Source organism: Hippocampus comes, unplaced genomic scaffold (assembly GCF_001891065.2).
Source record: "Hippocampus comes isolate QL1 unplaced genomic scaffold, H_comes_QL1_v1.1 scaffold36, whole genome shotgun sequence".
Taxonomy (NCBI): domain Eukaryota; kingdom Metazoa; phylum Chordata; class Actinopteri; order Syngnathiformes; family Syngnathidae; genus Hippocampus; species Hippocampus comes.
The window spans coordinates 5,591,897-5,604,687 of record NW_017805695.1 but is presented as its reverse complement, the minus strand read 5'-3'; the positions used below and the strand labels follow the sequence as shown (position 1 = coordinate 5,604,687).

At 42.5% G+C, this 12,791-nt stretch overlaps 1 protein-coding gene across 3 annotated transcripts in view; it reads left to right on the top strand.

Annotated features, from left to right (window-relative positions):
* Positions 1-12,791, top strand: part of cdh23 (cadherin-related 23) — a 159,726-nt gene that overhangs the window by 137,693 nt on the left and 9,242 nt on the right. For all 3 annotated transcript variants that reach the window (XM_019882022.1, XM_019882020.1, XM_019882021.1), the window contains 22 exons: positions 223-444; positions 562-681; positions 1,096-1,276; positions 1,370-1,503; positions 2,628-2,837; positions 3,089-3,196; positions 3,381-3,483; positions 3,899-4,024; positions 4,106-4,309; positions 4,390-4,848; positions 4,939-5,055; positions 5,137-5,361; positions 6,302-6,471; positions 6,586-6,723; positions 6,986-7,105; positions 8,181-8,358; positions 9,280-9,491; positions 10,199-10,393; positions 10,463-10,576; positions 10,697-10,826; positions 10,911-11,174; positions 11,263-11,424. In XM_019882022.1, coding sequence (XP_019737581.1) covers positions 223-444; positions 562-681; positions 1,096-1,276; positions 1,370-1,503; positions 2,628-2,837; positions 3,089-3,196; positions 3,381-3,483; positions 3,899-4,024; positions 4,106-4,309; positions 4,390-4,848; positions 4,939-5,055; positions 5,137-5,361; positions 6,302-6,471; positions 6,586-6,723; positions 6,986-7,105; positions 8,181-8,358; positions 9,280-9,491; positions 10,199-10,393; positions 10,463-10,576; positions 10,697-10,826; positions 10,911-11,174; positions 11,263-11,424 — 3,892 coding nt within the window. The remainder of the gene's footprint in view (positions 1-222; positions 445-561; positions 682-1,095; positions 1,277-1,369; positions 1,504-2,627; positions 2,838-3,088; positions 3,197-3,380; positions 3,484-3,898; positions 4,025-4,105; positions 4,310-4,389; positions 4,849-4,938; positions 5,056-5,136; positions 5,362-6,301; positions 6,472-6,585; positions 6,724-6,985; positions 7,106-8,180; positions 8,359-9,279; positions 9,492-10,198; positions 10,394-10,462; positions 10,577-10,696; positions 10,827-10,910; positions 11,175-11,262; positions 11,425-12,791) is intronic.

Here is a 12,791-nt window from a genome sequence, read left to right as displayed (position 1 = left end):
GACACAAAAGCACATTTTCTTCTGGGTGTTTTATTGGAAATAGAATGTTTCAAGTTTGTGTTTCATATTTGCCTTCTGATATCAGAAATTGCAATTTATCCATCAATATTATTTAGGTCATATTGGCCAATCACATATTAATTTGCATAGGATTCATCATCATAACTCAGCACAATGTGTTATATCTGTGACAGCTATGCTTTTTTTTTTTGTCTCACGCAGACCTCCACCACCATCCATGTTCACATTGTGGATGAAAATGACAACGCCCCTGAATTTCCCGAGGAGGAGTATGTCACCGTGCTGAGCGAGGGCCCTGACACAGTGGGCGCCACCATCGCTACAGTGACAGCCGTTGACCCAGATGAAGATCTGAATGGCACTTTGCGATATGCCATTACTCAAGGCAACCTGGCCCAAACTTTTCATATCAACAGCATCACGGTGAGCTTATATAATGATAACACTGGTCAAATTTTAACCAGAGTTAATAGGCCAGTGTAATTGCAGTGTCAATTTGTGACTTCAAAAAAGTTTCATGGACTGATTATGTGTGTTTAGGGGAGGATTACAGCTGTGAAGGAGCTTGACTTTGAGATCAGTAATGGACACTATGCTCTGGTGGTCACAGCGACAGATCAAAGTCCAAATCCTGCTCATCGTTTGACATCTAGCACAACAGTAATGATACTCTTCATCCTTTTTCCTCTCTGTTTAAGAACACGTACTGAGAAACGTACAAGAACTTCAACTCTTCACACCCTCTTTTCAAATTTCATCTAATATGAACTCAGTTAGGACAATACAGTATCGTCACACTTGCGAAACACAAGATCACAAGAGTACTGTTAAAATTCTGCCTTTCCAAAGATTTCGACACTCTGTATTGGTTGTGTCATTAGACAATGAAAACGGAAAAGTATTGCCATTGTAAAGGCTAAATTGTATTATGCACCTGTAATGTATTGTTTTATCGTATGTACTGTATACTCGTGTATTGTATCATACTGGTGAGAGTTAAAGAAGTACCGTATGTCATCTTAATTTCTCATCATAAGGAAATGCGATCATGTTAAATTCTCCTTTTTACCGTAGGTGCTGGTAAACGTCCTAGACGTGAATGATGTAACACCCACTTTCCCCAGTGTCTACGAAGGCCCCTTTGTGGTGACTGAGGGCCAGCCAGGTCCTCGGGTCTGGACACTCAGAGCCACTGATGCAGACTCAGGGCTGAATGGCAAAGTGGAGTACAGCATCACTGGTGGAGATCATCAAAGTTGGTGTTGATGTGCCGTCTTTGTTTCCGAACTGTAATGTTGCTCAGTAATTGATCAGCATGACTGAGCAAATTTCTGTCTTGCTTTACAAGACGAATTCATGATTTCTCCTGTGGAGGGGGAACTTCGAGTGAGGAAGGATGTTGAGTTGGACAGAGAGACCATTGCCTTTTACAACATCACTGTCACAGCCAGAGACCTGGGCACACCGTCGCGCAACAGCTCGGTGGGTGCATATGACGCAAACATACCATCACATTCCCACCACAGTGTTTTTGTTTTTTTCTCACGGAAATCAGAGGCTGATTCTTTTCTAATTAGAATAGTTATTCACTTAGACGATAACAGAAGTACAACTGATCAGCTCGAGCATCAAACCGTCACGATCATATAACCTGGATTCATTCTATTGGTAATTTTTTAAGGCACATTTTTAAATGTCATATGTCATATATGTGTCAAGTACAGTGACAAAAAATGGTAATTTTTTAAGGCACATTTTTAAATGTCATATTGTGTCAAGTACAGTGACAAAAAAAAGAAGTCCTTTGAATTTACTTAATTTGAACATGTGCATTGGTTGCACATGATTGAAATCTGCCAAAATGTCGTAATTTTCAAGGAGAAAGGAAATTTATGAAGAAAAAAAATTGCATTCGTTTACCAGATTTTAATCATGTGCAACTAATGGACATGTTCAAATTTTGCAATTCCCAAGACTTCTTATTTTTTTGTATAAAAAAGTTAACCACTGCTAACATTCATGCCTAATTTGACTTTAATGACAAATGACTAAGGCTTAATGCTTAATTGTGCTTGTACTGAGAAGAAAAAAATATCCAGTTCCATGTGGTTGTTTCAGAACTTTGCTTGCATTGGTGTAACTTTCATACTGTCAAAACATGTTCCCCGTAGCTTTGCTAAAGTTATGACCTAAGTAACAGTCACTGCTCTACGTATGTGTGGTTAGGGCTGGGGGTGGGATGTGTGTGGGTGTGTGTGTGTTTTGTTGTGTCATCATCTGCGGACTGTGAAAAATGTAGCCAGGCTCTTTTGAAAAAGGAAGCAGTAGAACTTACAGATACCTATTTTCAAATGTAGAAGGGATAAAAGTCGAGTCATCAGAAAAATAAATATTCAAATACAGATCCTGAAAAAAGAAATTATTTGCACTTTATTTCCCACCACTGCTTGCTTGTAAGTTACCCGTAAAAAGAAGTCAACCACTAAATCCTTACCCTTAACTTTGACAAGTGATGACATTCTCTTGTGAAATTTGCTAACACCAGCACCTGACAGCCTCATTTGTATTTTACTACCTTCATATTCAGAGCCTTGTGTTTTCCTCAGGTTGTCGTGGGGGTCCACGTCCGAGACATCAACGACAACGACCCCGTCCTCCTAAACCTGCCTTACAACACCAGTGTGAGCGAGGGCGCCTCTGTACATACATCAGTGGCACGAGTCCGAGCTCGAGATGCGGACAGTGGGCGCAATGCATTGCTCTCCTATAACATCACCGCTGGCAACCGAGATGGCGCCTTCTACGTCAATGACACAGTGAGCAAATCATATACAAACGCTAGTAATTTGAGATTTTGCCGATTAGATCCCTTATCAAGACTTAAGACACAGTCTATGTGATTCCCTTCACCAACTTTGAACAAATAGTGTTGATTATGCAGTGACTATTATTTGTGTATGCTTTGAAAAATGATGGGGGAAGTGAAACTTAACATTTGTATGGCCATTGTGACGCTGAGCTTTCACATTTCCGCAAGAGAAAATCTCATGCTTTGCATGTCTTCCAGTCAGGTGTGGTGCAGGTGAACAGGCCACTAGACAGAGAGCGAGTGGCTGAGTACAGACTCACCATCACTGTCAAAGATAACCCGGAGAACCCTCGCATCGCTCGCAGGGTAATCACACGTTGTTATGCATGTACTGTATATCAGGACGATGCATGTTTGCACCGAGTTGCAACACTCATCAAACATTTACTATTGAATCTCTCCATTCACAGTGCTACAATTGCCTGATTTCTTTCATGATTCCTGCATTTCTTCTTTTTTTTCTTCTTCTTCTTCTGTCGCACACCACCAGGATTCCGACCTCCTGGTTATAACCATACTGGATGAGAACGACAACAGACCTGTGTTTACCAGAAACAGTTACAGGGCAGAGATCACAGAGAACTCTGCAGCAGGTAGCACCTGTGTGCATGCGTGCAAGTGTGTGCTTTGTCTGTTTTACTGAGCGCTTCATGTTGAGAAAGTTGTGTTTATCGCGTCTGCACCACTTCCTGTTTTTAGACTTGTCTCTTTTTCACAACTTCACACAAACTTAACTAAAACGCCAAGCCTGAACTTTACATTCACTTTAAGAACTGCAGAATGTATTTTAGTAGACTGTGAACTAATAAGTAGATCACATTAGATTAATTGGTGCCTTAGAAATCCCGAATCAACATTTAATTCTCGACCATGATTGTATTAACTCTACTAACTGTACTGAAACTTTCTTCAAGACCTCTTTCAAATCAAAATGGTTACATTGTTGAATGGTAAACGGCAAACTCCCTGGAAAAAAAGTTCAAGCCTTGCTATCTGTTCATCCCTCAGACAGTACTGTAACAGTGCTGAATGGGCCCGTTTTGGCTGTAGATAAAGATATTGGACCCAATGCTGTTGTGAAGTATCGTCTGTTGGGACCTAGGGTGGATCTTTTCAATGTGGATGCTAACAGTGGTAAGTATGAGCAAATACAGTCCAGATGATAGGGAGAAGCTGCAAAATGTTTTTACGGTGTGTCTTGGTGTCTTCTTCCAGGAGTTATTCGTGTGCAGCCGGGAGCCAAGTTGGACCGCGAGGCGTTTCAGGAGCCTCGGATAGAGTTGGTACTAGTTGGGGAGGACATTGGGGGATTAAACAGCAGTGTCCCTCTCACAGTGACAATCCTGGATCAGAATGACAACCCACCTGTTTTCAGCCCTCCCAGTTTCAGTGTACGACTCCCCGAGAATAGCCCCACCGGTGCGTTGCATATCGGGTAGCGTATCAATAAATGGGACAGGGACGAATGACATTGTTTAAGCTCTCCATGTCTCCTCCAGGTGTGGTGGTGACCCAGCTCTCCGCTATCGATGCTGACTCGGGCTCGAACGGCTGGCTCACATACCGCTTGGTAAGCGGTGCTCAGGATCGCTTTGTGGTCGACGCTCTCTCCGGAGCCGTTCTGGTCGGCAACAGCACCCTGGACAGGGAGGAGCGTGGGTCCTACCGCCTGGTTGTCATGGCAACCGACCGTGGCACGCCACCAATGTCTGGCACGGCCAATCTAGTGGTCATCCTCGACGATGTCAATGATTCGCGGCCGCGTTTTATAGAGCCCCTAACCATGATTAATGTCAATGAGTCCACGCCCCCTGGGGTGGTGGTCGCCACTTTGACAGCTGAGGACCCCGACCTGCATCCCCGACTGGAATATTATATCATCTCAGTGGAAGCAAAGGATGATGGGAACAACCCGGTAGATGGCCTGCAGGAATCCTTTGGCATTGATTTGCACACTGGTCAGTCTGTTTAATATCATTGCTGTGTGATTCGGTCGAATACATGAATGCAATTTTTGTAAGAAATTAAATGTTTTGATGAAATTGCAGGTGCGGTGTTTGTACGCAACCCACTCAACAGAGAACAGGTAGCTACTTTCGAGATTATCGTCTCTGTCCATGACAACGCCAGCGAGGTTATTGACAAGTCTGGCAGTGTCCCAAACGGTAAAATCAGTTTGTAGCCAAGATTGTAGTCCAAACACAATATCTGTGAAGTTATTCATTTCATGTTCATTTCCATCATAGCAAGACTAACCATCAACATTTTGGATGTAAATGACAACGCTCCTCGTTTCCGTCCCTTCGGAGTGACCAATTTCACAGAGAAGATTTTAGAGGGAGCACAACCAGGCACAACACTGCTCTCTGTGTCAGCTGTGGATCCGGATAAAGGCCCCAATGGGCAGGTCATCTATCAGCTGCTCCACTTACCACGAGGAGGCTACGTCAGACTCGAGGATCCCTCCACTGGTATGACGACTACCACACTCAAACAGGCTTTTACACTCCGATAGTGAACATCATTGCCCACTCTTCTGGTATAAAATAGTTATTTTGGGATGCAATAATGTTCTTTAGACAAATACTGTATTCACCATAGATATTTGAGAACATTTTCATTGATGGATCTCTGAATGATGATTATAATGCTTGTAAGTCGTGACATAAATATTGTGCATGTCGGCTATGATTGTACAATAACTGTTTATCTCAGTTAGTATTGTTCTGTTGGACCAGGGATCGGCAGCTTAAACGATGGAGAGGGCCACGATTTTTTTATCAGCACTGCTGAGGGGTCCCACGTCATAACCGAATGTATGACACAAATGACAGGGAGTGTCTTGTATTAAATTCCCATTCAAAAGCACAAAACTGCTGAACACCAAACCGTCATGAAGCACAAGAACTTGTCCTGCTTGTCATTAAAAATCCCCAAATTAAAAGGCTGGCCAGCTCACTCACCTGTGTGAACACAGTGCAGTAAAGTTTGGCCCCAAAGAAATGCCGTTTGTTTACTTTTTAGATCAGTGTTGTAGTAGCGACTGGGGGAAATCTTTCGTGGCTGATAGCATCTCTAAACAAACTAGGCAGATACGTTTGTGTTTAATATCGGTGAACGTTAAAGGCACCATTTTCTTGACCTGATTTGACCCTGGCTTCTGGCAAGGACGCACTCCGACTGATGCAGAAGTACAGTCTTGCGGTCGGCACTATTTGGTGGTCAACGCTGTTTTACAACTTAAAACTGCTCAGCTGCAATTAACATTTTTAGTTTCAAAAGTTAGTTGAGGATCACTCTGACTGTGACAGTTGCCAATCCCTGAATTAATCACCGGAAAGGTAGCAACATTTTATAGCAACACCCCGCCTTATGTTGATAGTAATTGCCAGTTTTTCACAAACATCTCAGGTAAGATTGTGGCCAACCAGACGGTGGATTTTGAACAGGTGCAATGGCTTAATTTCACGATTCGGGCAAGGGACCACGGAAGTCCTCCCCGGATTGCCGAGTTGCCTGTTTATCTACGCATTGTGGATGTCAATGACAACAACCCAGTTTTCCTACAACCCTCATATCAGGTAATGAATATGAATGGCTTCGTTAAAACACAAGATATAAAACGATTACAGTATGCGAACCGATGCAATGCTAGTGATGTTTCATTTCTGAAGTCTAATTATCTTTGTCGATAGGAGCCTGTTTTTGAAAATGTGAATCTCGGCACAACCATCGTTCGTGTCAGTGCAACAGATGCCGATTCAGGTCTCTTTGCTGTTATTGAGTACAGCTTAGTCGACGGGGAGGGCAAGTTTGGCATCAAACCAACAACTGTGAGTCCAACGTGTTAATTTCAATCGACTACCACTTCCACGGCATTATTAGATATGTTCCTGACGCTTGCTGAACTCTTCGACAGGCTGAGTCGTCTAAGCTGAGTTTGAGTTTTGTATTTTCTAGAAAGTGCAATGCATTTCGAATGAATATATATTATTAGAAAATACTGCCTGTATATTATCTGCCATATATACACAAAAAGTATCAACGGAAAGCACTCCCATTTTTTCCTCTGCCATCCTTCCACATATGCTGTAGGGAGAAATCTACATCCTCTCTCCCTTGGATCGAGAGACAAAAGACCACTACACACTAACTGCTGTTGCTCGAGACAACCCTGGTGGCAGCTCTAATAACAGGCGAGAGAACTCTGTCCAGGTATATACTACAATATTAATAGAATAAACAGTAAAACAATAGAGCTCAATGTCAATACTGTTGGAAAGCTTGTTTTTACCTCTTCTAAATGATGCCTCAAACTTCTGTGATTACTATTGGTTGTTATTATGAGGTGTTCTTTAAATGTCTCATCAGTAAAATGATGGAATTGGTTTACAATTTATTCTCTTAAAAAAAATTTAAAAACAGTCTGGTGCCTTGTGTGAAAGAACCACACGCAGCATGGAAGCTTTTCCATATGTTGGTCACACGCTGACGTGAGATGGCACTGCTCTCCCCTAAGGCAGTCAGTATGATTGTGTTGGTCGTATTAGTGAAAAAAGCACGCTTAAGCTCATCACCCCAGTGTTTAGTTGAACTCAGTCACGATTGTTGGCAGGCCATTCTTTTCTTTTTACCCTCAAATTGTAGAGGTAGTCTGAAAACACCACCCTGTGGAGGTGAGCAGTCTACTTGGAGGATGGGGTTCGGTCCTAGATTGTGGTAATATAGCCTTGACACAAGTTGCAGAATCGAAGTTGAAGTCAAGTAGAAACAGGTACATTTCTACATGGGCACAACTCATATTCAGTTGCTCATCCTACAAATGCCATTTTTCTTACAAATGGGACATCATTTAAATCACAGGTGTCAAAATAAAGGCCCGGGGGCCAGATCTGGCCCACCACATCATTTTATGTGGCCAGCGAAAGCACCTCAATCATGTCAACTTCCATGATCCCTTCTAAAATTAAATTATATGCAATAAATAAGAGATATATTCTAAGCATTTTCTTGTTACCAAACCTCTCATTATATTAACTTAAACAACAGTTGAATCAAGTTATTCTTGGCTTCTTTATGTGGTTTCAGTCATAACGGCCCTCCAAGTTAAACGGTAATTAAAATATGGCCCGCACCAGAAATGAATTTGACACACCTGATTTAAATGGTTAGTCGACAAAAACATTAAATTAATTGGCGGAGGCATTATCTTAGCGACTATAACTATACCAAGGTGTGTCAAGAATGCTCTGTAAGGGAATCAATCACTCTGCTTGTTGCTGATCATTAGGTCCTCGTCACAATTCTGGACGTCAACGATTATCGGCCGCGTTTCTCTGAGCGAGTATTCACCACCAGCGTGTTTGAAAACGAGCCCAGTGGAACGTCAGTGATCACAGTGAAGGCTTCTGACCTGGATGAAGGCGAGAATGGGGCAGTACTCTACAGCCTGCTCGGGGCCCATTCAGGTTTGAATTCACTGTCAGAATTCAATTTGGTTATTTTCCTTTATCTTTTGTTTGACTGCTGGAATCACCAAGAGAAAATTTGCTCCCTCATATTCACGCTGTTGAATTTAAGATGCACGGATCACACCAAAACATGAGATGTCTGAATGATGGGCCAGCTCACTGGAAGGGCATCCTGAGGAGTTTTGGGTATTGATTGTCCTGAACAGCACAATTGACTGACCTCCAACTACTACTCCCAATCTGAATATATTTCCATCCTCACTAGGATTAAATTCCCCGACCCTCTCTAATTTGAAACCAGATCTACATGGGGCGAGGTCGATAAAACACAGATTCCATCCATTCATCCATTTTTTTTTTTTTTTTTTTTTTTTTTAGGCACACTGCATCCTGGACAGGTTGCCAATCAATCACAGGGCACACTTACACATGTAGAGACATTAACCGCCAACCATTCACATTTACTGTTCATTCACGCTGTCACTTAGTGAGATTTGAGCCCACATCGCCTGCACGAAAATCCGCCAAGTGAACCACGATACCATCAGTGGCATCGCCCCCAAAATACAGATCCAATTCAAACATGAACATTCATAAACACACAATGAAATTGCAGAAATGACAGTGGAGTGGGAATCATTTCCTTCCCTCCAACGTACAATCCACAGTCACGTTATGTAGTGTTATGGCTTTTTTCATGTAGAATCTCATATCCAAACAATTTGACTGACAGCACTCATACACTGTTATTTGACATCAAGTGTGTTTGTATCTTTTCCAGTGCCCAAGAGGTACAGGTATGTACCCATTATTTTGGGGGCATGTAACGAGATGGAGGAAACGGAAATGAGATGGAAAAGACTGTAATAATTCACTTATAATTCATCATTTATCCCCAAACTGTTTCTCTCTTTCCAGACGCTTTCTCTCTGGATCCAAACACAGGACTTGTGCGTTCTCGCCGTCTGCTTCAGTCGTCTGAGAGCTTCAACCTAACCGTGGTGGCCACAGACCAGGGGCGCCCCCCCTTGTGGGCAACCGCAGACCTCATCATTGCAGTCATAGACGTCAATGACAACCGGCCTGTATTTGTAAGACCAGCAAATGGAACCATTATCCATATCTCAGAGGTAGGGTCATGCTAACTATGACATTATTTGGAGGGGGGGGGGGGGGGCTTCTTGAATTGGCCCTCTCATAGCAAGTTATTTTCTAACAGTTGGTCGCTTGCATTCTGTTTTACTTTGATGCACAAAAGCTCTCAACAGGTGATTTCATGGCCAAATTGTCATCACAACCAGCGCATCTATCTTTACTTCCTGTTTTGATACCAAGTTGTGAGGGGAATTCAAATGTGCGTTCGTGCAAGGGAACTGGAAAAACCCAAATAGCTTTTAACCTTTCTGAATGTATTGCTAATGCATAATAGATATTGCCTTGCTCCACAATGAATCATGTGACAAATAACAATTCTAATTATGCAGCAAATTACAGAGACACTGGTTTTGCCTGCACCAATGACCGACAATATCAAATACAACATTACTGCAAATTATTACAAATGCTTCCAAGTACAGTTTATGGATATAAATAAATGTAGCTCTTTCATCACATTTACTCATGCAATGCATTTGAACAGCGCTAATGTTTGTCAGTGTTTATGACTTGTTTCCAGTGGGAAAAGGATCAGGTTACAGCTCACTGATTATGCATGGATAAAATGACCTAATTATAGCATTACGTAAATAATAAGACTTTTGAATATTCATGTTTTGACACCTTTGTTGTTTTAGAGACGTTTTTGTACATTCAAGATTGCTCTTTTGTATCCATGTAGGAGCAGCCTCCGGGCCTGCCGGTGTACGAGGTCTATGCAACTGACTCAGACGAGGGCGTCAACGGAGAGGTGCGCTATGGCTTCCTGCAGACTGGAGCGGGCAGCAGAGACTGGGAAAATTTCCACATTGATGCCACCTCTGGAGTCATTACAACTACAGTCAAACTGGACAGAGAGAAACAGTCCCTCCACAGCGTGAGTGAAAATGTCCTTCTTCACTTAAGGTGAATCTTTCTAACTGTGCGCCAATGCTTCTTCATGCAGCTTTTCATTGTGGCTCGTGACATGGGCCAACCCGTGCCTTATGAAACCACACAACCTCTGCAGGTGGCGCTGTTGGATATTGACGACAATGAGCCAGTCTTTCTCAAACCACCGGTGAGCGATGAGGCCTTAGTTACCGCAGTGCCGGTTTTCCCTTAAAGGAATGGACCTCCTTTGAATGTGGTGGTGCGCATAGTTGAGCATTGCTTTGTGTTTTTGTGTTGTGCACCTCAGCGTGGCAGCTTGCCTTACCAGAAGCTCTCCGTGCCTGAGCATTCCCCTCCTGGGACTGTGGTGGGGAATGTGACCAGAGCTGTGGACGCTGATGAAGGCTCCAATGCTATTGTTTACTACTTTATTGCAGGTGATCCAGCCCCTCTCCTTCTCTTCTGCCTGAGGCTAAATGATGCACAAATCACACAGCCTTTCTTTCCATGTCCTCCCGAAGGGGGAAACAGCGATGGAAACTTTGGCTTGGGTCTAGACGGAGAGCTAAAGTTGTACAGGGAACTGGATCGTGAGGAGAACCCAGTCTATTCCATCATTATCAAGGCCTCCAGTAACAAGAATTGGAGTCCTTCCAGGGGTCAAAGGGTTTCGCGCGTCAAAGCCTTGGACCCCGCCCGAGACCCCAGCCTGCTGGAGGTGCGGATTGAACTGGAAGACATCAATGACCAGAAACCACGATTTACCAAGGCAGAGTACACTGCAGGTCATCTTTTTTTTTTTTTTCTAAATCTATGCATCCAGTTTCTGGTCAACCGGTCACAAAACTTGTTCTTATTCTTTCTTGGGAGCAGGAGTGGCTGCTAATGCCAAAGTGGGATCAGAGCTCATTAAAGTGGTGGCAATCGATAATGACGTCGGCAACAACAGCTTGGTGCAGTATCACATTGTTACCATCCGTTACTTCCCTTCTCAGAGCAACGGCAGCGAGGATGTTGGCAGCATTTTCATTATTGGTGAGCTTCCTTGTTTAACTTCGTGGCAGGAAAATTATGTATCTTTGACAAATCTTTTTACACATTGATGTAACCTCAACATGGATTTGTCGGCTGCAGCTTAATGTACGCTAGCTCAGTGTAATCTTAAGTGCTCTCAAAAATATTTGCTATATCCAAAAATGTTCCTTTGCAAAATAACATCCCAGTCAGCAAAATTGGTCTGGCCCGGCTCTGGCGCGGACACGGCACGACACTCGGCCCACATACCGCAATGAATGACGGTCCTGCAGTGGCCCGGGTCTGGCATCCATGATCCGGGCCGCATTCGGCTCCACACAGAAGACACACAGGTTTTCCAGCTACGTCCATGATGAACATGTTCTTCGACTCTCACCTTGTTTGAAACCCCCGGTTCTCAGTGTCCACCTTCCGTTTTGCCATTTTTGATGGGTATCTGAAAGCTAATGACACTGTTGTGGGAATGACTGCTAGACGAATAAAAAAAAAAAAGTCTCAAAAAAATATGTTTTTTGTCATAATTTGCGAACCTCACATATAACTCCACATACACTGGAAAAATGCACTTTTCTTTATTTAACAGTGAACACAAAGTCCAAATTGGGATGCAGCTTCCTCTTGAACGGTATTTTTCTATCCATCATTGTTGCGCTCTCCATGCACTCTTTTCTTCTCATGCTTTCCTTCCTGTCACCATCCCGATCAGGAGCCAGATGTAGCCATCTTGTGATTGTGACATCAATTTCCTGGTCTTAGGCCCAAGACGTTAAGGTGTTAGGTCTCACAGCGGCTGTTAGAACTGTAAGAAAACAAGAATGGATAGTGTGTTCGGAAAACAAACATTTCTACATGTCATGAACAATGAATGGTCAGTAAAAATAACCCTTGAAATTTCTTATAATAATAAGAATAATACATTTCATTTATAAGCGTCTTTCAAGACACTCAAGGGCACTTTACAACCAAAACTAAACTAGGTGTGACGCTGTGGGGCAGAATATTTGCCACCAAAAACTCAACGTGAATAACTTTTGAATAGTTTATACTAAATTTGAATTACATGAATTGAAGTTAAGTGTATGGAAAATGGATGTACTTGTATATTTTACTCTGAATCATATTGAATAACTGAATCTGAATTGTACAATCTCAATTTTAAACGAGACTTTTTTCTTTGAAACTGTATTTGATCCTCACTGAAAATTAAATTCTGTTTTTTTTCATATTCAGTCTTACAAATCCAAACACTCATTTCAACGTCAGATTTTGTTTTTGAATTGAGGTACTAAGTTCAATCTTCAGTCTTCTGTCTTGTCTTCAGTCTTCAGTCTTCAGTCTTCTGTCTTCTGTCTTCTGTCTTCTATCTT